Source organism: Trachypithecus francoisi, unplaced genomic scaffold (genome assembly GCF_009764315.1).
Source record: "Trachypithecus francoisi isolate TF-2019V2 unplaced genomic scaffold, Tfra_2.0 Lachesis_group5, whole genome shotgun sequence".
Lineage (NCBI taxonomy): Eukaryota > Metazoa > Chordata > Mammalia > Primates > Cercopithecidae > Trachypithecus > Trachypithecus francoisi.
In genome coordinates, this window is record NW_022681470.1 from 112,740,931 (window position 1) to 112,763,197 (window position 22,267).

General features: G+C 47.3%; 1 protein-coding gene across 5 annotated transcripts in view; it reads right to left on the reverse strand.

Moving 5' to 3' along the window:
* LOC117075709 (UPF0577 protein KIAA1324) overlaps nt 1-22,267 on the reverse strand; it is an 85,633-nt gene that overhangs the window by 11,551 nt on the left and 51,815 nt on the right. For all 5 annotated transcript variants that reach the window (XM_033198295.1, XM_033198298.1, XM_033198296.1 and 2 more), the window contains 10 exons: nt 15,881-16,028; nt 15,329-15,409; nt 14,636-14,741; nt 14,379-14,528; nt 8,393-8,481; nt 5,166-5,343; nt 4,322-4,450; nt 3,836-3,926; nt 1,763-1,868; nt 1,372-1,509 (listed from right to left, as the gene is read on the reverse strand). In XM_033198295.1, coding sequence (XP_033054186.1) covers nt 1,372-1,509; nt 1,763-1,868; nt 3,836-3,926; nt 4,322-4,450; nt 5,166-5,343; nt 8,393-8,481; nt 14,379-14,528; nt 14,636-14,741; nt 15,329-15,409; nt 15,881-16,028 — 1,216 coding nt within the window. The remainder of the gene's footprint in view (nt 1-1,371; nt 1,510-1,762; nt 1,869-3,835; nt 3,927-4,321; nt 4,451-5,165; nt 5,344-8,392; nt 8,482-14,378; nt 14,529-14,635; nt 14,742-15,328; nt 15,410-15,880; nt 16,029-22,267) is intronic.

Sequence of the window (22,267 nt, forward strand, 5' to 3'; positions counted from 1 at the left end):
CTAGTTTTTTTGTATTTTTAGTAGAGACGGGGTTTCACCGTGTTAGCCAGGATGGTCTCGATCTCCTGACCTCATGATCCGCCCGTCTCGGCCTCCCAAAGTGCTGGGATTACAGGCTTGAGCCACCGCGCCCGGCCTGGTGTCATTTTAAAATGAGACTGGGCCGGGCGCGGTGGCTCAAGCCTGTAATCCCAGCACTTTGGGAGGCCGAGACGGGCGGATCACGAGGTCAGGAGATCGAGACCATCCTGGCTAACACGGTGAAACCCCGTCTCGACTAAAAAATACAAAAAAATTAGCCGGGCGAGGTGGCGGGCGCCTGTAGTCCCAGTTACTCGGGAGGCTGAGGCAGGAGAATGGCGTGAACCTGGGAGGCGGAGCTTGCAGTGAGCTGAGATCCGGCCACTGCACTCCAGCCTGGGCGGCAGAGCCAGACTCTGTCTCAAAAAAAAAAATAAAATAAATAAAATAAAATAAAATAAAATAAAATGAGACTGAACCATTTATAGGACATATGAAAATATTAAGTACCATGGGGAAAATACATAATATATGCTGTTTTATGAAAAAAGCAAGTCTTCTGCTTGTAAAAGAGAAAAAAAATGTATTTGTACAGAAACAGTGTATAGGAAATGGTCCAGATGTTAACTGGTTTATCTCTGGGTAGTATGATTATGGCTGATTTTATTTCTTATTTTTGTTTATTTCTATTTTCTGAGTCTTCTGCAATGAGCCTCTATTCCTTTGTTTTTTGTTTTTTTTTTTTGAGACGGAGTCTTGCTCTGCCGCCCAGGCTGGAGTGCAGTGGCCGGCTCTCAGCTCACTGCAAGCTCCGCCTCCCGGGTTCACGCCATTCTCCTGTCTCAGCCTCCCGAGTAGCTGGGACTACAGGCGCCCGCCTCGTCGCCCGGCTAGTTTTTTGTATTTTTTTAGTAGAGACGGGGTTTCACCGTATTAGCCAGGGTGGTCTCGATCTCCTGACCTCGTGATCCGCCCGTCTCGGCCTCCCAAAGTGCTGGGATTACAGGCTTGAGCCACCGCGCCCGGCCACCTCTATTCCTTTGAGTTAAGAAAATAAAACCAGAGTTGTTATTATTAAAAACAACAAGTGTGGTACCACATGTATCGGGGCAGGGACTACAAGGAGGGCCAGCTTATTTCTTACAGTGTCATCTTTCCAGGAAGTCATCTAGACAAGATGAGGTGGTCCTCAGAGGGCTGGGTTAGGCAGTTTTCTGCTTGACTCCCTAAGATCCTTCTAACCCTTGGATTCTGAACTTCAGACTCATACTTAAGCTAATGCTAGGAATCCTCCTGGGTTCAGAGGGTCTCCCCTGGGAGCTGAGGGTCTGAGGAAGGGGAGGAACTTACTGCCTCATGAAAAGTGGTCCTCTGGAAGGCCCAGGTGAAGCTCGTGGTCGTGTTCTCCTCAATGATGTAGGTATAGGACTGTTTGTCTTTGGAACCTTTCCACGTCTCCACGGGAGTGTTGGTCCTAGAATTCACACCCTGAACCCACGACAGAGAAGTGAAGAGGGTGCGATGGCCAGAGGGGAAGTGGGTGCCCATGTGGCTGCCATCCCAGGTGCCATCACGGTTGGTGAGACCCTTGTTAAACTGTGAAGTCCCTGCCCGTCAGTCTGGGCCTTTCCTCTGTGGAATCACTACAAGGGGGGTGTCAGTCACGTGCACACACCAATGGGGCAGACGGGGCTAACCCTCCCCTGGAGGCCCTCTAGTGGGCAAAGAAAGGAAAACGTACCACCATGAAGTAGAGCTCACAGTTCACAGAACAGACGGTCTCAAAGACAAATGTGATTCTGGCCACCTCTTTATTCTCTGTGTCTGCCATCACCGACTGCGGAGGTCTACAGGGGCAGAAATTAAAAGTCAGTTCTAGAGGCCAGGCAGTGCTTACTGAAGAGCCCAGACAACAGCAGAGGGTCTGCCGGGGGACAGGGTTAGGTTCTGAGTATGATGGAAAGCGTGTGGACTAAATCCAATTGTGCCCTCCTAGCTATGTGACCTTGACCTAGCCAAACCACAGTTTCCTCATCTGTGAAATGGAGGCGATGAAATACCTTTCTCACCTACCTGCCATCACTGCAGGGAGACCTGAATGCATCACAGATGTGGTGGTCCTTTATCAAATGCTGTATCACCTCACTAGCAGAATATGGTCTACAGACCAGCAGCTTGACCATCTCCCAGAGTTTATTAGAACTGCAGAACCTCAGGCTCCTCCCAGGCCCAGTGAATCGGAATCTGCATGTTAATACGATTCCCAGGCAATTCGTGCGCACATTTAAGTTTGAGAAGCACTTCTATCATAAGACTGTAAATTGTCGACACTGACTCAGCAGCTCTCTCTCCAGCACTGGGGAGATTTGCCGGGGTTAAAGGAGCGGAATTTGTGATCCAGCAAAGTCCTCAGTTTGGTCCTGCTTTTGGGAAATGAGAGCCATGCCCAGGCAGACTGGGGTGGTAGTGGGGATGAGGCAGCACTTTACTGTGGTGATGAGATTTGCAAATTGGAAAGTACTTTTTGAGTGTTATTCCAAAAAGTCTAAAAAGTTTGCTCGCTCGTCGGCCGGGCGCGGTGGCTCAAGCCTGTAATCCCAGCACTTTGGGAGGCCGAGACGGGAGGATCACGAGGTCAGGAGATCGAGACCATCCTGCCTAACATGGTGAAACCCCATCTCTACTAAAAATACAAAAACGAGCCGGGCGAGGTGGCGGGCGCCTGTAGTCCCAGCTACTCAGGAGGCTGAGGCAGGAGAATGGCATAAACCCAGGAGGCGGAGCTTGCAGTGAGCTGAGATCTGGCCACTGCACTCCAGTCCGGGCGACAGAGCGAGACTCCGCCTCAAAAAAAAAAAAAAAAAAAGTTTGCTCGCCTTGCAAACACAGGCTTTATCTGGCCAGCTCTGAGTAATGTGTGTTAAGGGAAGGCAAACTGAGCACCATCCCAGGGATGGGAAGCAGGGACCTCGAAGGAGGGAATGAAGGCATCAGATTGGCACTTGGGAAGCATATTCGGTGGCTGCCCCTTATCTTAAAGCACATATAGGCAGAGGAGTTCACTTTGGCCTTGGAAATTCATTCACGGCTTTCCTTTTGGCTTTAGCCATTTCCTGAATTCTGAGGACCTCCAGTTCTCAGCTTATCTCTACGCAGTTGTGTTAACCAGTGGGCTAGAAAAACCATCTCAACCTCAGTTAGTCCTAAATCACACACTGGTTTTATGGATGAGGGTCCCGAAGCCTGAACAGGTGAAGTGACTTTTCCCAAGGTCGCACAGCCAGTAAGCGGCAAAGCACAAGTGCCCTGTCTTCCAGTCCAGTGTTCCTTCCACCACACCACACTGCCAGGAGGTGTGTTTGTGTGTTTGTTTAGTGGGAAACAAATTTTCTTGTTGCCCTAGGTCTTCCTGGGATATGGGGACAAATATAATAAGAACAATCCTTCCCAATCTTCTTGCCCCAAATAAAGATGGTCTATTGACATTTCTGATCTTATTCATTTTTTTTATTTTATGTTTTCTAATCTTAAGTGATGCTGTGTGGTGGAAAAATTTGAATAGCATGTGGCTAATGGAGGGAGAAGCTATACAGGATGAGACAGAAGTTGGTAAATCAACACGGACAGCAACTTGAAAAATGTATTAGCATTTGGTTACATTGGTCGAATATGACTGTGCCCTCTGTTCTCAACTGACATTTGAAATGAAATGAAACACAACCCCAGAAGCCCTCTCCTCTACAAGATTCCAAAACACGTGGGAATCGGATATGGCCAAGCTGGCCTGGACTCCCCTGTGCTTTGGATTCCTCACCTAAATCCTGGCACAACCAGAGTGAGAATCATGAAGTCATTGTCTGAGGCTCCAGCAGCTGTGTAAATGTGATCACCAGCCACCTCCCAGCCTGAAAAGGAAAGGGAAGAGTTAATGCCTTGTGGTCTTGGGTGCAAGGCAAATGTGCACCCAGACGACACTCTGGAAGGGAGGTTTGACACTATCTTTTGAGGCACCCAGAACCACCACTGAACAGGAACCATGTTGCTTATCCTGCCACTTTGGTCAAAGACCCTGAAGCTCTCAGAGCAAGACCTTTGAAGTGCACGCTCATGTTTCTAGCTCTGTTCCTTCCTCTAAAGCTGTCTTGGCAGAACATATGTCCATGAGGAATGGAACTTTCAAGGGAATGCGTGACATAGTTAGCTTATTTTTCTGACATCACTATTATGAAGAAATGTGAAGTTGGAAGAACTGAGGGTGTGCAGGGAGCTGACAGCTCATGGCACAGGGAGAGGCAATTACCTGTCATGCCCTTGTACTCGAAGTTGATCCCACTGAGAACGGTCGTTTCCATGTTTGTGGGCAGTGTGTTCCACCATTTGTATTCAAATCCCACAGCAGGTTCAGTCCCCGCAGGGCAGTGGGTACAATCTGGGGAACCACAAGATCCATGCATTCAGCGGGAAGGCTGCAGTCACTCTGACTGGAGCTGCTGCCACACAGACAAGTGGCAACAGTAGTGGGCAGCCCACAAGCCTGGCTGCTGAGTACCGCTGCAGGCAGTTGTATCAAGTTGACTCAAAAACATTCTGACAATGTATTTAACTAACTCAAGATGTAAACACTGAGCTTTCGTTCCAATATGCCAACCATCCTATTTGCCCACCCCAATTTTCATTTCAAAACGTAGCTGTACCTTCTAGTCTGATACATGTAGTTCATATTATTGTCATATTATCATTAAATGCATTCATATTAACAGGTACACAGTCACCCCAAGGCAGCATGGCTTATAGGTTTTGGTTGTGTCGAGCTGGTCATCCCAGCCCCTTAAGCCTTCTAGTCCGCATCTCTGCCACATGCTGGAAGCTCTGCTTTGAGGATTGGGCACTTTCAGGCCTGAATCACATTTGCAGTTGGAGTGAGGAGGAAGGAAGGCGGCCTCAAGTCTGACTCTGACCTGCAGACGAGGCCAGCCCTGACCTCTCTTCTGAATTTAGTCCTCAGAGGTGGCCTGGTCCTTACTGCCTCCCTTGGAAGGGCGGGGTCTGCATTCAGCTGGCCACTCTGAGTGCCCACGCAGCCCACCCACACAGTCGATGTGGGGATGGGTGTGCTGCAGGGAGTGGGGTGGTGAGGAGGTTACCTGAGCCATTGGAGTAGGAACCGTATGGGCAGGGCTGGCAGGTGCTGTTGCTGGTTTTGAAGAAGCCTGGGTTGCAGGGTGGGCAGCTGGACTTCTCACCAGAGGCAGGTAGCTTCACCGCCCCCTCAAGGTCCTCGCTACAGATTTTCGGCTTGGCCCATTTGTACATGACCTGTGTCTGCAGAAATGGATTAAGCACAACTCAGCCTGTGTGAGATTTAGGACGTCTTTGGGACTCTGCCTTGAGGATGGGGGCTGGGGGCAGAGATCCAGATTCTGGGCCACATAAGAGCTCCCCCGGGGTGGGGAACTTTGTGTTGGTCACAGATGTATCCCAAGCACCTAGTGCAGTGCCTGATTCCTGGTTGTGCTCAGTCACTATCTGCCAAATGAATGTTGCCTGGGTGACAAGGAATAGCTCTAATGAAGACTTTATGACAGAGAATATGGGACCAGTTGTCTTAGAGAAAGCTCCGATTCCACTGTAGAATCTTATTGCTACCAAGGTCACAGGAAGAGCAGCTGGTGAAAATCCCAGAACACAGAAAGGCACAGGGTGGAGGTGGCTCAGATGCCCCCTGGGGACTGAGGAGGTGGCAGAGATGTCCCAACTTATTTTTTGAGGGGTGCATTCTTTGCTCTTTTATTTATTGGGTAAACGTTTACAGAAAGCCTAATGCATCTATGTGCCAGATCTGGTGTCTCAGAGATGAATGAAATGTGACCCCTGCATTGGGTGCAGAAGTGGAGATGACCCGCAGGAGACTCCGGCTGAATCAGGGGTGAAGGTGGGCAGCTCCATTCTTCCCACATGGCCCTTAGATCGAGTCACACACAAAAAGGTGCCCTTATGGGTTGCACTGAGGGGTTGGTGAACATGATCTGTGCAGATACCATACATGTGAAAAAGAAGGATGAATAAGGCCTCTGTCTGTATTTTTCAAGATAAGAAACCAGTCCTGAAGGAGGGACACAGACTGCTTTAATGATGGGGAGCCCTGGGCTCCTCCTTCCCCTGCTCAGCTCAGCCTGCTGCCTGCAAAGGGCTGCGGCAGCCAGAGCCCCAGGCTTGAACCTCACCTGACTCCTGTGAGTCTCAGGGAGAGGAGGATCCCAGGAGCCGGCAAACTGACTCGGGCCAGCTCTTGGAGCAGCACATTCAGTGGCCCCACTGGATGGGCCATCCTGGTCCCTGAGAAACAACTGAGGCACAGCCAAGGTCAGAAACATAATCACAGGAGCCAGCTCAAGGTGTGTCCCTTGATTTTAGAAGACTGTTCAGAAGACAAACTGAATCACCAGACTGAGCAGAACCAGTGCGGGAATGAGGCACAAAGCAGAAGTCTACAAGGAATGGCTGAGGAATGCATATTCATGCGCACTCCTGAAAGCACACGCTTCAGTGCTCCTCCTCTGAGCTGGGCCTTGGCTGTGCTGCAAGGCGGGAACGCAGGCTTTGGTCTGAGCCAGCATCTAAAGGCCCTGGCAGGGGTCAGACCGAGGCAGACACCCGGGCTTGCAGGCAGCAAGCACACTACTGACCGAGAGGGCCTTGGTGTGAGCCCAGAGAGGGAAGAGAATGGGGCAGAAAGGAGGAAAGACAGCCACATTCAGTCACAGGAGGGAGAAGAGGATTAATTGCCTGCCTTTTATTAGTGAGTCGGCTGAGACCAAGAAAATGAAAATAATGTTTACAACGTCATACAGAATTCCAGACACCACAGAACTGAGTCTAAGGTGCAACTGACAAGACACAGCCATTCTCTCTTGGCTGCTGGGGAAGGGGATGATGCCCCAAATATGTGGGGGAGGTGGTGGTGGTAAGAGATGACCATGCAAAATATTCATTGTTAAGGACCAGACTTTAACCCACGCTTAGTTAGGAAAAGGAGAATTCAGCCAGCCGCCCAGTCAGCAAATATTTATGCACCTAAGAGCCAAGCATCATGCTTAGTGCTGAGTACAGAATTCCCAACTCCTAGTTCTATCCCCTTGAGAATCTCTGGCTTACAGACAGCTCAGCCAGATCCTTCTCCGTGCACCCTCAAGCCCTTCCCTGCTCACTTACACTGTTCCTCCACCCACCAGGCCCAGCCGCCGCCTCCTCTCCTGCTGTGTCCGCTGCCTGGAAAACTCCATGGCTCCTCCCTCATCTCCTTCAGGTCTCTGCTCAAATGTCAGCTCCTCAGAGAGGACATCCCTACCCTTCTAAAATAGCGGCACTACCCTCCGTCATTCTCTCTCTTCTAATCCTGGTTTATTTTTTTCCTTTCTACCACTTACTACCATTTGCTATATTATACAGCCATATGTTGTCTATTATCTCCCTCTCCACTCCCTCTCCAACAAGACTTAAGCTCTGTAAAGGCTAGATGCTCCCTCAGTTTTGTTAAGTGATGCATACCTAGCACCTAGCACCTCGCGCCGTGCCTGGCACAGAGTTGCTCCTCGATAAATATTTGTTGACTGATGAACAAATGGCCACCTCTGAGAGACCTTCTCTGCCGCCCCCACCCCATGTCCTGGTCGCTCCTCCTCTGGGCTCCCTCAGTTCCCTGCACATCCCTCTGGTTGCCTTGACTGGGCCTGTTTTTCTCCTCTCTCCAGCCTCCCATACAGGACTGTGAGCTCCCTGGGGGCAGGAGCTTGTTTTAGTCATTTCTGACTCCCCGGCCTATAGTGCCAGGCCTGACACATCAGTCAGCCTCAAAAAGTGCTTGCTGACTCAGTGACAGTGTGGACTAGGAGGAGGGAAAGTTCTTTTCTGAAGCAGAAAGCCTGGAGGAAAGAGAAGCAACAGAAACGGAACAAGTCAGACCATAGGCAGGAATCCATTCCCAGTGCCAGTCCACAAAAGCAGTGCCGAGGGGGCGAGCCTGAAGAGCCCCGGGAGGACATTGTGCACGGACAGGCGGGTTCTGCCCGGAGTAACTCAGCAAATAGAAGAAACCAAGCAAGAGAAAATGAAGTGGGTTTTTGAAACAGAACATAACATGCATAAACTGTGAAACAGATGCCGCAAAAACAGTTTCTGACCAGAAAATGAATGAAGAGGTCTTGTTTTGCGCCCCCCCCCCGCCCACCTAGCCCTAGGATCACCTTGAAGGCCTGTGGGGTTTTAACTGGTGCCAATGTCATTGACCACTGAAGCTCCAAATGGTGGCAAAGCTCAGGGAGTGGGAGACAGTCCATCTGGGGCTAAGGGGCTCCAAGACTGTGTTACCCACCTGTCCGTTGGCATCACAGGCTGTGTGTGTGCAGAAATAATCTTTGTCTGTGCAAGCTGGGCGCACGCTACAGGAAGAGGATCCTTTCTCTAAATTGCCAAAGCAAGAAGAAATATTTGGAGTTACATAAGAAAGTTGAGCTCCTGGCCTCTTCATGGCCCTGTAACTCCCAAGCCCCTGGGTGCACTGCCATACAGATATTGCCGGAAGGAGAAAATCCTGCACACTCACCCTTCCCCTTGCCTCAATAGTGTCATTTCCAGTTCCCCAACCCCACTCAGGCTTCCCTTTGCAAGTCTTCCAGGTGCTGATGAGAAACCACTGTTTGCCGCTCCCCTTCTCCCGCCCCATGGGGCAGGGGATGGAGAAGTGGCCTGGTCAAAGGACCAGCAAGGAGGGTAGATGGAGACAGCCTCTTGCAGGTTAACCACTGCCAACCCAGGTTCCCGGAAACCTGGGGAGGTTCAGAAAGTTCACCATCTTCCAGGTGCCTTAGTGTCAACCGTGGGTGTGGTTTTTCTACTCCTGAAGTGTTGAAGTAAAACATGACTTTGCTTTCATACTCATTCCAAGTCTTTCTATGAATGTTCTAATATATGCCTAGAATGAAGGCCTTCCACCTTGGAAATTTCCTTTTCTTTATGCAACCATTCTACACAAAACAGGTTTGTAATTTCCTTGGACTCCACCTAACACACAAGGTTCTTCCCACTTGCCTCAACCCAAGCATCCCAACACTATTATTATTATTATTATTATTGAGATGAAGTTTCACTCTTGTCGTCCAGGCTGGAGTGCAATGGTGTGATCTTGGCTCACTACAACCTCCGCCTCCCAGGTTCAAGCGATTCTCCTGCCTCAGCCTCTCGAGTAGCTGGAATTACAGGCATGAGCCACCATGCCCGGCTAATTTTGTATTTTTGGTAGAGACGGGGTTTCTCCATGTTGGTCAGGCTGGTTTTGTGATGTGCCCTCCTTGACCTCCCAAAGTGCTGGGATTACAGGTGTGAGCCACCGCACCTGGACTCTTTATTGTTATTTTATTGTTGTTATTTTTTAGAGACAGAGTCTTGTTCTGTTGCTGAGGCTGAACTGCAGTGGTGCAATCTTAGCTCACTGCAGCCTGAAACTCCTGGGCTCAAGTGATCCTCCGGCCTCCCGCACTGGCCCAACACTATCTTTAACTCTTGATTTATACCTAATGAAAAATGTTAACTGCTGGGCATGGTGGCTCATGCCTGTAATCTCAACACTTTAGGATCTCTTGAGCCCAGGAATTCAAGACCAGCCTGGGCAACATGGCAAACCCTTCCTCTACAAAAAATACAAAAATTAGCCAGGCATGGTGGTGCAGGCCTATAGTCCCAGCTACTTGATGCTGAGGCAGGAGAATCGCGTGAGCCCAGGAGGTTGAGGCTGCAGTGAGCCATGATCATGCCATTGCATTCCAGCCTGGGCAATAGAGAGAGACTCAGGAAGGAAGGAAGGAAGGAAGGAAGGAAGGAAGGAAGGAAGGGAGGGAGGGAGGGAGGGAGGGAGGGAGGGAAAGAAACAGAAAAATGTGAACTATCAGTTTTCTTCTACTGTCTGAATGTTCTCCTCATGTCTGTGTTAGCTCTGTGCTAACCCTTGAACATCTGGATAGCGAGAACTACGTCTATGAATCTCTATTCGTTATTTATTTATTTATTTATTCTTCCCATCACATGGGTTTGTTTTCTTTTTTTTCTCTCTCCTCCTTTTTTTTTTTTTTTTTTTTTGGTAGAGACAGAGTCTCGCTATGTTGCCCAAGCTGGTCTTGAGCTCTTGGCTTCAAGCAATTCTCCGGCCTCAGCCTCCCAAAGTGCTGAGATTATAGGCATGAGCCATTGTGCTTGACTCTCTCTTCAAAGCAGTGGGTTTAACTTGTTTTGAATTTAAAAATTCTTTTTAAAATTTGAAAAAAGATATGTTTCTGTCTACCTAGAACAAGATGCATAATTCAGCACAGAGGGACCCGTGGACTCCTGCTTTTGACTGACTTGGCCAGGAACAATGTGGGGAGGGAGAGAGGCTGAAAACATGGGGAGGTGCCAATTCCTAGGTCTAGAAAAGTACAAGTTATGTGTTAGAAAATGCATTCTGCACCAAGACCTTTCTCTGCTTGTCAAATATTTGCCCAACCTGACATCCTAGCTCTGGGTTTTAGCAGAAATGGCTCAGCTGTTTACACACTGATCTCTGTTAAGGTGGTTTTAATAAATGATTAACCAAGATGCTGAGACTGACCTCCTTTCCCAGCTTGGGTTTCATCAAGGTGTTTAAATTGGATGCCAGTCAAGTTTGGAAGATGGGCCTCTATGTTTGGTTGAGGGAGTGAAAAGTGACTTAAGTAGGATTGGCCCTGGGCAAAACTGGAAGAAGATAAAGTTTATCTCAGGGGCTCCAACTACTCTTCCTACACCTGCTTCCTCCTTTCAATATCCTCCTACCCCGCCCCCTGCCTCCAGGAGTACAATGTTCTCACTGGGATCTGTTTTATCAAACTAAAACATTTCTCCTGAGGGTTTCGGTACTGAATGGACACTGGCAACTGACAGGCACTCAGAATATATTTGTAAATGCATGGACCTTCTGTCACTCCCTGCACACACAGTCTATCATAGGCTATCATCAGAGTCTCCCCGCATTTTCCCAGTCTCTCACTGACCCTGTATTCTGGAAGAGTCAAGTCTCAGAGAAATATGACTCTCTTTGTACCCCAAGATGGTGAAGTTGTCAACAAGTTGACTATGTTCCTCATAGTAAAAACTCACTGGGCAGGTGAGGTGGCTCACGCCTGCAATCCCAACACTTTGGGAGGCCAAGGCAGGTGGATCATCTGAGGTCAGGAGCTCAAGACCAGACTGGCCAAGATGGTGAAACCCCGTCTCTACTAAAAATGGAAAAAATTAGCTGGGCGTGGTGGTGGGCGCCTGTAATCCTAGTTACTCAGGAGGCTGAGGCAGGAGAATCACTCGAACCGGGAAGGCAGAGGTTGCAGTGAGCTGAGATTGTGCCATTGCACTCCAGCTTGGGCAACAAGAGGGAAACTCCATTTCAGGAAAAAAGAAAAAGAAAGAAAGAAAGAGAGAGAGAGAGAGGAAGGAAGGAAGGAAGGAAGGAAGGAAGGAAGGAAGGAAGGAAGGAAGGAAGGAAAGAAGAAAAAACTCACTTCTCAGTCAATGGGGCACATTGAGAAATCAGTGGCAGAAGGAAAATAGATTCCAAGAATTCAGACTCCCAACCTAATGCTTTTATAACATCACTCTGGATAAAAATCAGCTTAGATAGAGTTGATCAAAACACTCCTATGCAGTTTTACTAGAACCACCTTGCCATTCAAACCCTTGCCCAACTGCTGGACCAGTAAAGGGAGCCAGAGATTTAGACTAACAAAGGTTGCTGTTGATAGAAGCAGAGTGGGGAAGAGGAATAAAAAATGTAAGTGGAAAAACAGGGATCTAGACTTACAGATAAAAACTTCCCCCAAGACCTAAAGATGTCTGTTTTGGTTGAAAACTACACCCATTTGGCAAGATCTGTGTAGGTGAATATGACTTTTGTGTTAGGAATAGTGTAGAAACAAGCAGTTCACAAGGTCAGTGGCTGGTCTTGGCTGAGCAAACACATACTTCAACACCTGTGTGAAGTTTGGCATGTCTTTGTAGGGACAGGTGGGTCTGTTTGAGAGAGGGCCTCGTGCTGGGTTTACATTTAAACTGCATAAGAAAGGAAAAGTAGAATAGTTGTGAGTGTTTCCAGGGAAAAAGATGGGACTGTTTCTCTCTCCCTTCTTGTTTGTTTCAGAACCTGTCTTGGAGACTGGCCCTCATACCAATGTCTGGACTGCCTGAGCAGAAAGTCATCCGCTGGCACTGCCCATCTCACACCAGAGCCTCGATACCCCCTGGAACTCCCTCAAATGACCACGTCCTATTTTTCAAATTGGAATGCTTTAGGAAGCTATCCTCAAACTGTAAAAACAGGCTGCTTCCAGCTGTCACCTTACTTTCCCTCAAAGCAGTGGGTTGCAAATTGTGTTCTGAGGAACCCTAGATTTCCCAAAATGCCTGATTGGACTTCAACGAATGCTCTCAGGCTGATACAAGATTGTAATTTGCATCTTTAGACCTTGTTATCAAAATGTTTTTGTTTCTCAATATAGGCTCATGAAATTAACTTTGATAATAATTGTTATATGTTAACATGTATAAATTTATACATTTTAACTCTACTGTATCTACTGTTTATATTATAATCTTTTTTTTTTTTTTTTTTTTTGAGACTGAGTCTTGCTCTGTCACCCAGGCTGGAGTGCAATAGTGCGATCTCAACTCACTGCAACCTCCACCTCCCGGGTTCAAGTGATTCTCCAGCCTCAGCCTTCCGAGTAGCTGGAATTACAGGCACATGCCCCCACGCCCAGCTAATTTTTGTGTTTTTAGTAGAGACGGGGTTTTGCCATGTTGGCCAGGCTAGTCTTGAACTCCTGATCTCAAGTGATTCCCCTGCCTTGGCCTCCCAAAGTGCTGGGATTACAGGCGAGAGCCACCACCCCTGGACTATATTATAATCTTATACAATGTTTCACTTAAAATTTCACCACTGGCCAGGTGCGGTGGCTCACACCTGTAATCCTAGCACTTTGGGAGGCCAAGGTGGGCAGATTACCTGAGGTTGGGAGTTCGAGACCAGTCTGGTCAACATGGTGAAACCCCATCTCTACTAAAAATACAAAATTAGCCAGGCGTGGTAGCACCTTCCTGTAATCACAGCTACTCGGGAGGCTGAGGCACGAAAATTGCTTGAACCCAGGAGGCGGAGGTTGTGGTGAGCCGAGATCATGCCATTGCATTCCAGCACTCCAGCCTGGGCAACAAGAGTGAAACTCCATCTCAAAAATAAATAAATAAATAAAAATATAAATATAAATAAAAATTCGCCACTTAAAAAATGACTGGACCGGGCACAGTGTCTCATGTCTGTAATCCCAGCACTTTGGAAGACCGAGGCAGGAGGATCATTTTGAGGCCTGAAGTTCGAGACCAGCCTGGGCAACACAGTGAGACCCTGTTTCTACAACAGCAACAAAAAGATTGCAACCCTTTCCTTAGCTTTCCTAACCCCTCTAGCTCTGAGCTGCTTTTTCCTTTTGACATGACGCCATGGCACTTTTTACCATCCCACATACTATATAATGTATTATATATGTGTCATCTATTTCTTTTTGTTTATTGTCTCTCTTCCCCACACCCCCGAATGTAAACCCCATAAAAACAGGGAACTCTGTTTTGCTCTGATGTAGGCCAAGTACATAGAATAGGGCCTGGTGGACAGGAGAGGCTCAATATTTATTGAATGATTCATTTTTATTTCATTTTTTTAGAGACAGAGTCTCACTCTGTCACCCAGGCTATAGAGCGATGGTGTGATCATGGCTCACTGAAGCCTCAACCTCCCAGGCCCAATTGATCTTCCCGGTTCGACCTCCCAAAGTGCTGGGGTTATAGGCTCACAGCTTGAGAGGCTGAGGCAGGAGGATCACTTAAACCCAGGAGTTCAAGACCAGCCTGGGCAACTAGCAAGACCCCTGTCTCTATAAAAATAAAAACAAATAATGAGATGGGTGTGGTGGGGCACGCCTGTAGTCTTAGCTACTCAGGAGACTGAGGCGGGAGGATTGCTGGGGATGGGGAGTTTGAGGCTGCAGTGAGCCATGATTGCAACACAGTACTCCAGCCTGGGTGATAAAGTGAGATCCTATCTCAAAAAAAAAAAAAAAAAAAAAAGACAAAGTGATTAATGGATATATGGATTGGCAAGAGTATTCCAGGATCCAGAAAGGAAGGGTTTAAGAATCATCATCCTCAGCTTGACCAGAAGATGGCTCTATTCCCTGGTTTCTCCTTGTGTGTTTTGGTGGTACCCTCTATCTCCAAACTCCTCCCACCCTCAGAAACATCACCTGAGTATTTGTCAGGGTCACACTGGTGGCAAGAAGTTTCTCCTTTATTTGAATAAGAGTTGGCTGGACAAAGTTTGCAGAAAGAGGAGCCCTTCTTGGATGCATACGTGCCGGGTTTGCAGGGGAAGCATTCTGAAGTGTAGGCCACCCCTAGGGAGGAGGAAGAGTCAGAAAAGCAAGGATTCAGCCTGGAGACTGAGTCCCCAGGAGACTGCAAAGTCAAGAGCCCAGGGAGTCAGTAACCCTGGTCTCAGTACCTGTTATGGCGATGTTTCTCACCAGCACAGGCTTGGATACTTTGGACCATACCGAGAAGGCTGTGGTTCTCCAATAGAGGACATTATTGCCTCGATTTAGCTCCACCTAAAAACCACAAACAGGAGCGTTCGTTCATCACAGAGAGAAATCTCGTTAATCTGTCGGTATAGCCTCTTGTTGGGATGACTCCTCTTACTAACTGCATGGTAATGCTTCTTCTTCTGACCCTCTTCCTCCTCGTCCTCAGCTCTGCCCTTCCTCCCAACTTAGCACAGCTCCTCTCTCTTTCTAAGCCTTCTCTTACAACCCTTCCACTGCTCCCTGGATCACATATCCCATGAGCATCTCTTATGGTGAGACCAGTAAAGAGACCTGAGGATCCTGACAATAGGGTGACTGGCACCCCCTCATTCTTCTGTGGTTTTGCAGGAGACAGCCCCCCTCCCCAGAAGGCCCAGTCTTAAAGCTGAAAAGCTGCTGGTCTTTGGAGTCAAGCCATAGAAGCGACAAGTCAGCTCCCACCCATATTCTGTCAATGCTAGAGGACAGCAGCTACAGCATCTTCATCATATCACACTCCTGCCCTCCAGGGACATCAGGGTGGAGGCTCAGACTGGGAGGAAGCACTCTCTGACGAAGGCCCCTGGGTCGCTTTTCTGGGATCTCTGGGAGAAGGCTGGTGTGATACTCACACTGTGGAATTCCCATCCTTTCTCTGTGGTCTTCATCCACCTGGAGTCATCTGCATTGGGCTGGCACTGGTCATTCTGAACCTGACATAAAAGAGTTTGGAACCAGAGTCTCAGCTTTCTAAGGAAATAGATATCTTTCCCCACATTGCACCAGTCCTCCAGAGGGCCCTTCTTTATATGGGAAGAGTTGCCAATTTCCTTTAGGGACTGAGCTCAAAACATATGAGCCTCAAAGTAGGGCAGGAATTAGTCACACACACAAAATGAGCATTGACACCAAAGAAATAACTTGTAACTCAAATATGCTGTTTTCATGTCTGAGCTGGATAAAACACTTAGAAATCTCCCAGACAACTCTTCCCCCAAGAGTCCTTTCACTTTTGCCTTTTCTCCTTGCCTCCTGGGGCCTCAGCTCATTTTGCCCACAGCTCTCTCCAGAGGCAAAACAACAGTGATTTCCCAAGCAGGGCTACACTCACAATGGATTCCTCAAATGGATCTGAGCCCCAGAGAGACTTTAGCTCCCACCCTCCACTGTGGCCAGGGGCTTACAAAAAACTCAAAGATGATGCTGGAGTCTGGGTAGTAGTATTCGAAGTTAACGGTTCCGGATTGCTTCAGGTTGACAGCGTACATCAGTGTGGCTGTGCATTCGTCTGTGTTGGAGGCGATGTAGTCGCCCTGGGGAACCCACTTGGACCTGTGAAGGAACAGGAACCAGGTTTACAGGCAGGAGCACAGCCCACCAGGCTTTGTGCCATGTGCAGGTCTCATGTTCTGCTGGGTCTTTGGGAATTTTCAGGCTTGTGATTCACAAACTGAAACTTGGACCTGAAAATGCTCAGTGAAGAAAGACAAAAGAAGCTCTCAGGTAGGTCAAGGACCTGGAGTGCAGCTAAGAAGAGGAAGGCAGACAGGTGAGGAAGACAAGCAGGCTTGCCTCCACATTGTGCAGAACTACCTGGGATACGGGTGGCAGGTGAAGTTGGGGAGGGATAACTTTTTTTCTTTTGAGGCAGAGTCTTGCTTTGTCTCCCAGGCTGGAGTGCAGTGGCGTGGCCTCAGCTCTCCGCAACCTCTGCCTCCCGGGTTCAAGTGATTTTCCTGTCTCAGCCTCCCGAGTAGCTCGGATTACTGGCATGCACCACCACACCCGGCTAATTTCTGTATTTTTTTTTAGTGGAGACAAGTTTTCACCATGTTGGCCAGCCTGGTCTCGAACTCCTGACCTCAAGTGATCCACCCACCTCGGCCTCCCAAAAGGCTGGGATTACAGGCGTGAGCCACTGCACCCACTCAGGGAGGGGTGACATTTATTGGTTGTTTACTACCTCCAGGCATTGCACTACGTGCTTTATATTCATGATTTATTTTCATCAATAATAGGAAATGTTTTTCCTGTTTCAGAGATGATGAAACTGGGGCTTGGAGAGTGCCAAGCCCAATATTATGAAGCCAGCGAGTGGCAGGGCTGAGATCTGGTCTGCCAAACTCTAAAGCTGTCAAATAACTCAGTAGACACAGACATTCTTCAGAACTCAGACATCCACCCAGTCTAGTCTACCTGTTTTTCCAGAAATGTCTACTATAAAGATGCCACATGTAAATGGCTTTTATGGAAAGGGGGAGGGCCAGAGAACCCCGGAGACAGCCGACCTAGTCATGTCTGTTTTGTCTCCTAAATATGTGTTCACTCTATCCACCCTGTCCACGGGCTATCCCTGTGCTCACCACCACAACATCTATGAACTAGCCCCCAAACTTGTCTCTCTGAAGCCAGTCCCGCATCCTCCTAGCCCTCTTCATGCTGCAGCCCAGCAGACAGATCCTCCAGAATAAACATCTGACCATGGCACTCCCTTGCTTCAAATTAAAATCCCTGGGACTGACTCTCTGTGGCCCTTAGGATAGGGTACAGACTCCTGATGCACTCTTTATACTCCAACTCTATGACATTTCTTTCAATTCCTCTGCCAAACTTTCTCTTACCTCTGGGCCTCCTGACATCCTCTTCCCTCTTCCTGGAACAAACTTCCTCCTCTCTCTCTCAGTTTAACTCCTACACTGTCTTAAATGCCACTTAATCTAAAAAGTCTTCCTTGATTCTATCTGCTTCTGCTATGGGTGCCCTTAGTTCTCTTTGCTCCCCTTCTCGTAGCCATAATCCCATGATATTTTATTTATTTTTAGTATATTATGAAATATTTAAGACCTATACAATGGTATAATGAACATTTACCGACCCACCACCCTGCTTAAGAAATTCAACACAGCAGAAGCCTCTGTGTACCCTCCGCTAACCTCATCTGAGCCTTTTCCTGGAACACACTGCCTTCCCCACTGCCAAGTGACCACTTTCCTGAATCTGGTGTTTAACATGTGCATGCGATTTTCTACATGTATGTATCTCTAAACAATAAACTGTATGGTAGTGCTTCGCATGTTTTAAAGCTTCACATAAATGGTATTATATTTATAGGCTCTGAAACTCGCTTTGGGAAGGGAGGGACTTCAATATACTAACTGTGAGATTCATCCATATTCACACATCCAGCTCTTCTGGCTTCATCTTTACTACTGCATAACATTCCTTTGCATGACTCTACCGTATTTATTTGTGCATTACTTTGATGGACATTTGGATTGTTTGCAGTTTCGTGTGCACATTCTGCTGTGTTGCTGTCTCCTTAGGCACATGTCTGAGTAGAATGCCTGGGAGGAGAACTGTATGTGAGCCTCCCATTTACCAGCGACTGCTGCACTGTTCCTGTTGCTCCACATCCTCTCCAAATTTGAAACTGTCAGACCTTAAAATCGTTGCCAATATTATGTGAGGGAAGAGATCAAATTTACCTTGCTCACTAAAGTATTCCCAGTACCAGTCTGGGCCTGGCACATAGTGGGGACTTGCGGGGTTAAAGAGCTGAACGTGGAAACAGGTAATCAAAGACCATCACACTATTGCACTGTTTTGCCTAAGACCAGCCCAGGTTTCCAGTTGCTTGGTAATGGTCAGTTGGGTGGGCATGGTGGCTCATGCCTGTAATCCCAACACTTTGGGAGGCTGAGGCAGGGATCACCTGAGGTCAGGGGTTCAAGACCATGGAGACCAGCCTGACCAATATGGTGAAACCCCATTTCTACCAAAAATGCAAAAATTAGCTGGGTGTGGTGGTGCATGCCTGTAATCCCAGCTACTCAGGAGGCTGAGGCAGGAGAATCGCTTGAACCCAGAAGGCGGAGGCTGCAGTGAACCGAGATCGTGCCATTGCACTCCAGCCTGGGTGATAAAGCGAGACTCCATCTCAAAATAATAACAGTAATAATAATAATAATTAATAATAGCCAGTTAAAGGATTCTCAGATTAGCCCACAGATTTCCCCGTGTTTGCCAGAATAATATGGTTATTTTCAGCTCTTTGACAGTCAGTGTTATTCTCAAAATGAAAACATATAACATGAGCTCATCCAAAATATCCCAGCTAACCCAACAGCATTGATTTCTCCTTGTGGAAAGAGATAACCTTTAATGCTTATGTGCTCAATGATGTCAGCTATAAATAACTCTTGAAGTTTGATGAATAATTAAAAAGATGCCATAAGTGGGTTACATTTGCAAAATGCATCACAATTCTGATTTTTGTCAGAGTTGCCCCTGGTGAAGACATTTCATATTCAATAATAACAACATGTTTTGATTGATTTCTAGTGTCAGGCATCGCTCTAAATTCTTTACAAGTATCATCTCATCGATCCTTACCTCAACCTATTAGAGTATTATTTTTATCATCCTTTGTAGAATGAAGAAACTGAAGCCCAGAAGTGCTTAGGAAACTTACCCTAGGTCATCCAGTTGTGATCTGCATATAATGTTTTTCATTTTTAATATTTACATTTATCTCTCATTCTTGTTTCACTGTCACAGTCTTTGAGTGTCTGCTCAATCTTTTCCACTAATATATGACATTTTTTCTATTGCTCCCACATCACTCCTGTTCCCTTAGCTTATGCTAGTCTCTGATCTCAGACTGTTGCCAGTACCTTAGCCCTGGGACATCAACCCACGACCCATGGAGGATCCCTGAAGGCTCAGGATCCTGCCATGGAGATTCCATTCAGCTGGTCTGTTTTGTCACCAATTATTTATTTTGTCTATTTTGGGCCAGACACTACGTTAGATGCTGGAGACACAGTGATGAACAAGACAAGTATGATCCTTTCCCGCTTGGGGCTTGCATTTGCTTTCTAGTTGAGGAGACAGCAGCTTAACTAATCACACAATCACATAGGAATGACTGTGATAAGTGCCATTGGAGAAATGCAGGATGATAAAGAGCGTATAACAGGAGTCTATGGGGTCAGGGATGGTTTCTTTGAGGAAATGATTTTTAGGTAGAGACATGAGGGTTAAGTAGGAGTCATAGAAGAGGGGACAGAGAGTCACATGTTCAAATGCCCTGAGGAGGGTAAGGAGTGCGATGGTCAGTGTGGCTGGAACACAGAAAGTGAAGACAGAAGGTACTTGGGAGAGGCTGGGGAAATGGGCAGAGGGCAGAGGGCAGGGCAGCAGGGCCCTGAAGGCTGTGGGAAGGTAGTGGACATTGTCCCAAAAGCAACTGGTAGCCATTGAATCTAGGGTTTTTAGCAGGAAATTATTGTGACTGGATTTAAGGAGATGAGGCTGGGTGTAGTGGCTCACACCTGTAATCCCAGTACTTTGGGAGGCTGAGGTGGAACGATCATTTGAGCCCAGGAGTTTGAGTCCAACCTGGGCAACGTACTGAGACCCTGTCTCTAGAAAAAATAAGAAGTTAGCCAGGTGTGGTGGCGTGTGCCTGCAGTCCCAGCTATGTGGGAGGTTGAGGTGGGAGGAAGGTTTTAGCCAGGGGAGGTTGAGGCTGCAGTGAGCTGTGATTGCACCATTGCACTCCAGCCTGGGTGACAGAGTGAGACTTTGTTTCTAAAAAAAAAAAAAAAGAAACAAAAGAAAAGAAAAACAGAAAGATGAATCTGGCTCTTGCTGAGTGGACAGGCCTGGAGGAGGCTGGGAATGGAAGCAGGAGACCAGCTTGGAGTCTCTTGAGGCAGAGCAGGCAGGATTTGGGTAGTTGCACAGCTGAATAGGAAAGCCAAATACTTGCGCTCTAGGTATCAGCTCAATTATTGCCTTTCTGAGGGATGACAGGAAAACCACAAAAACCTCTCCAGATGGCCATTTCCTCTCCATTGAGGGAGAAATATCCTCTTCCTCCCTCCTAGGGATGTCGTGGGATGCCTTAAGATGCAGGCCCTGAAATAGTCCGCGCCGGTGGAAACACAAGTTGTTATTAACCCGCCCACATCCTGGCTTGCTGAGAGATAATGATTTCTGGACTCTCGGTGCAGTCCCCAGAGCGAGAATACATCCTTTCTTTACGTGGCTAGGAATTGACTGAGCCAGGTCTGCACCTTGTCCAGGGCCTAATGACAGTCTCCATTAGGACTCAAATGGGGGTTGGTTGCCTTAACCCACACATTCCCGCTCCTTCCAGCTTTAAAGCTCTCTAGCTTTATCTCTGCCTCCAGTGTTGTCATGCTAATGAATTTGACACTTCAAATTGAACTCTAAAATAACATAACATTAAAATTGGACTACAGATTAAATAGCCACTGCTTGGCTTAGACAAGATTTAAGTATAGGAATGGGAGACATTGCTCCCAGTTTTTAGAAATCCAAGTGTAATACAATTCCTGAGTCCTTTTTATCCATTTGATTGTTTGGGTATAAACGAAACTTTCATTTACTTTCCTCCTGTATTCACTGTCAATATTTAATAAGGAACACTATGACTGCCTTTCAAATCCCCATATTGCCCCCATTTTCACTCCCTAAGACCCAATATTTCCTTGCCCATAATGAATGTTATTTGAATGTGGCATTATGGAGTAGTGGAAGCTTGGGTTTGAATTTCAATCTCGCCATCTGTAAGCCAGATAACAAAGGGCAGGTCATAACCTTGCTGAGCTTCCAGTTCCTCATCTCTGTAATAGAAATAGTAATGCCTATTTCACAGGGTTCTTGTGAGAATTAGAGAAAATAATATATATAAAGCATCCAGAATAGTGCCTGGCCTACAGAAGACATATCTGAAATAGATATCCAGTTCTCCAAGCACCCTGGACTGAGCTTTCCAAGAAAATTTTCTAGTTACTGGGATCTCACAGCATTTGGAAGATTTCAGCCAGCACTGAGCAAAGGCTAGGCAGAATCAGTTTTAGAAGTTAGCACCCAAAATGGCTCATGCCTGGAATCCCAGCACTTTGGGAGGCTGAGGCGGGTGGATCACCTGAGGTCAGGAGTTTGAGACCAGCCTGGCCAACATGGTGAAACCCCATCTCTACTAAAAAAATACAAAAAAGTTAGCTGGGCATTATGGCACACACCTGTAATCCCAGCTACTCAGCAGGCTGAGGCAGGAGAATCGCTTGAACCTGGGAGCTGGGGGTTGCAGTGAGCTGAGATGGCACCACGGCACTCTAGCCTGGGTGACAGAGTGAGATTCTGTCTCAAAAAAAAAAAAAAAGTTAGCACCCAAGCCAGGAAAATACCCAAGCTTTGCATATTGTGTTCCAGTTAAGCTGAGAAAGTATATTGGCTGATGCAAAATTCTGTGGTGGAAATCCAGTTGTGTTTTTTTAGTTTTCGTTTTTCTTTTCCTTTTTTTTTTTTTTTTTTTTAAGACGGCGTTTCGCTCTTGTTACCCAGGCTGGAATGCAATGGTGCGATCTTCGCTCACTGTAACCTCTGCCTCCTAGTTCAAGCGATTCTCCTGCCTCAGCCTCACGAGTCACTGGGATTACAGGCACCTGCCACCATGCCCAGGTAATTTTTTGTATTTTTAGTAGAGCCGTGGTTTCACCATGGCCAGGCTGGTCTTGAACTCCTGACCTCAGGTGATT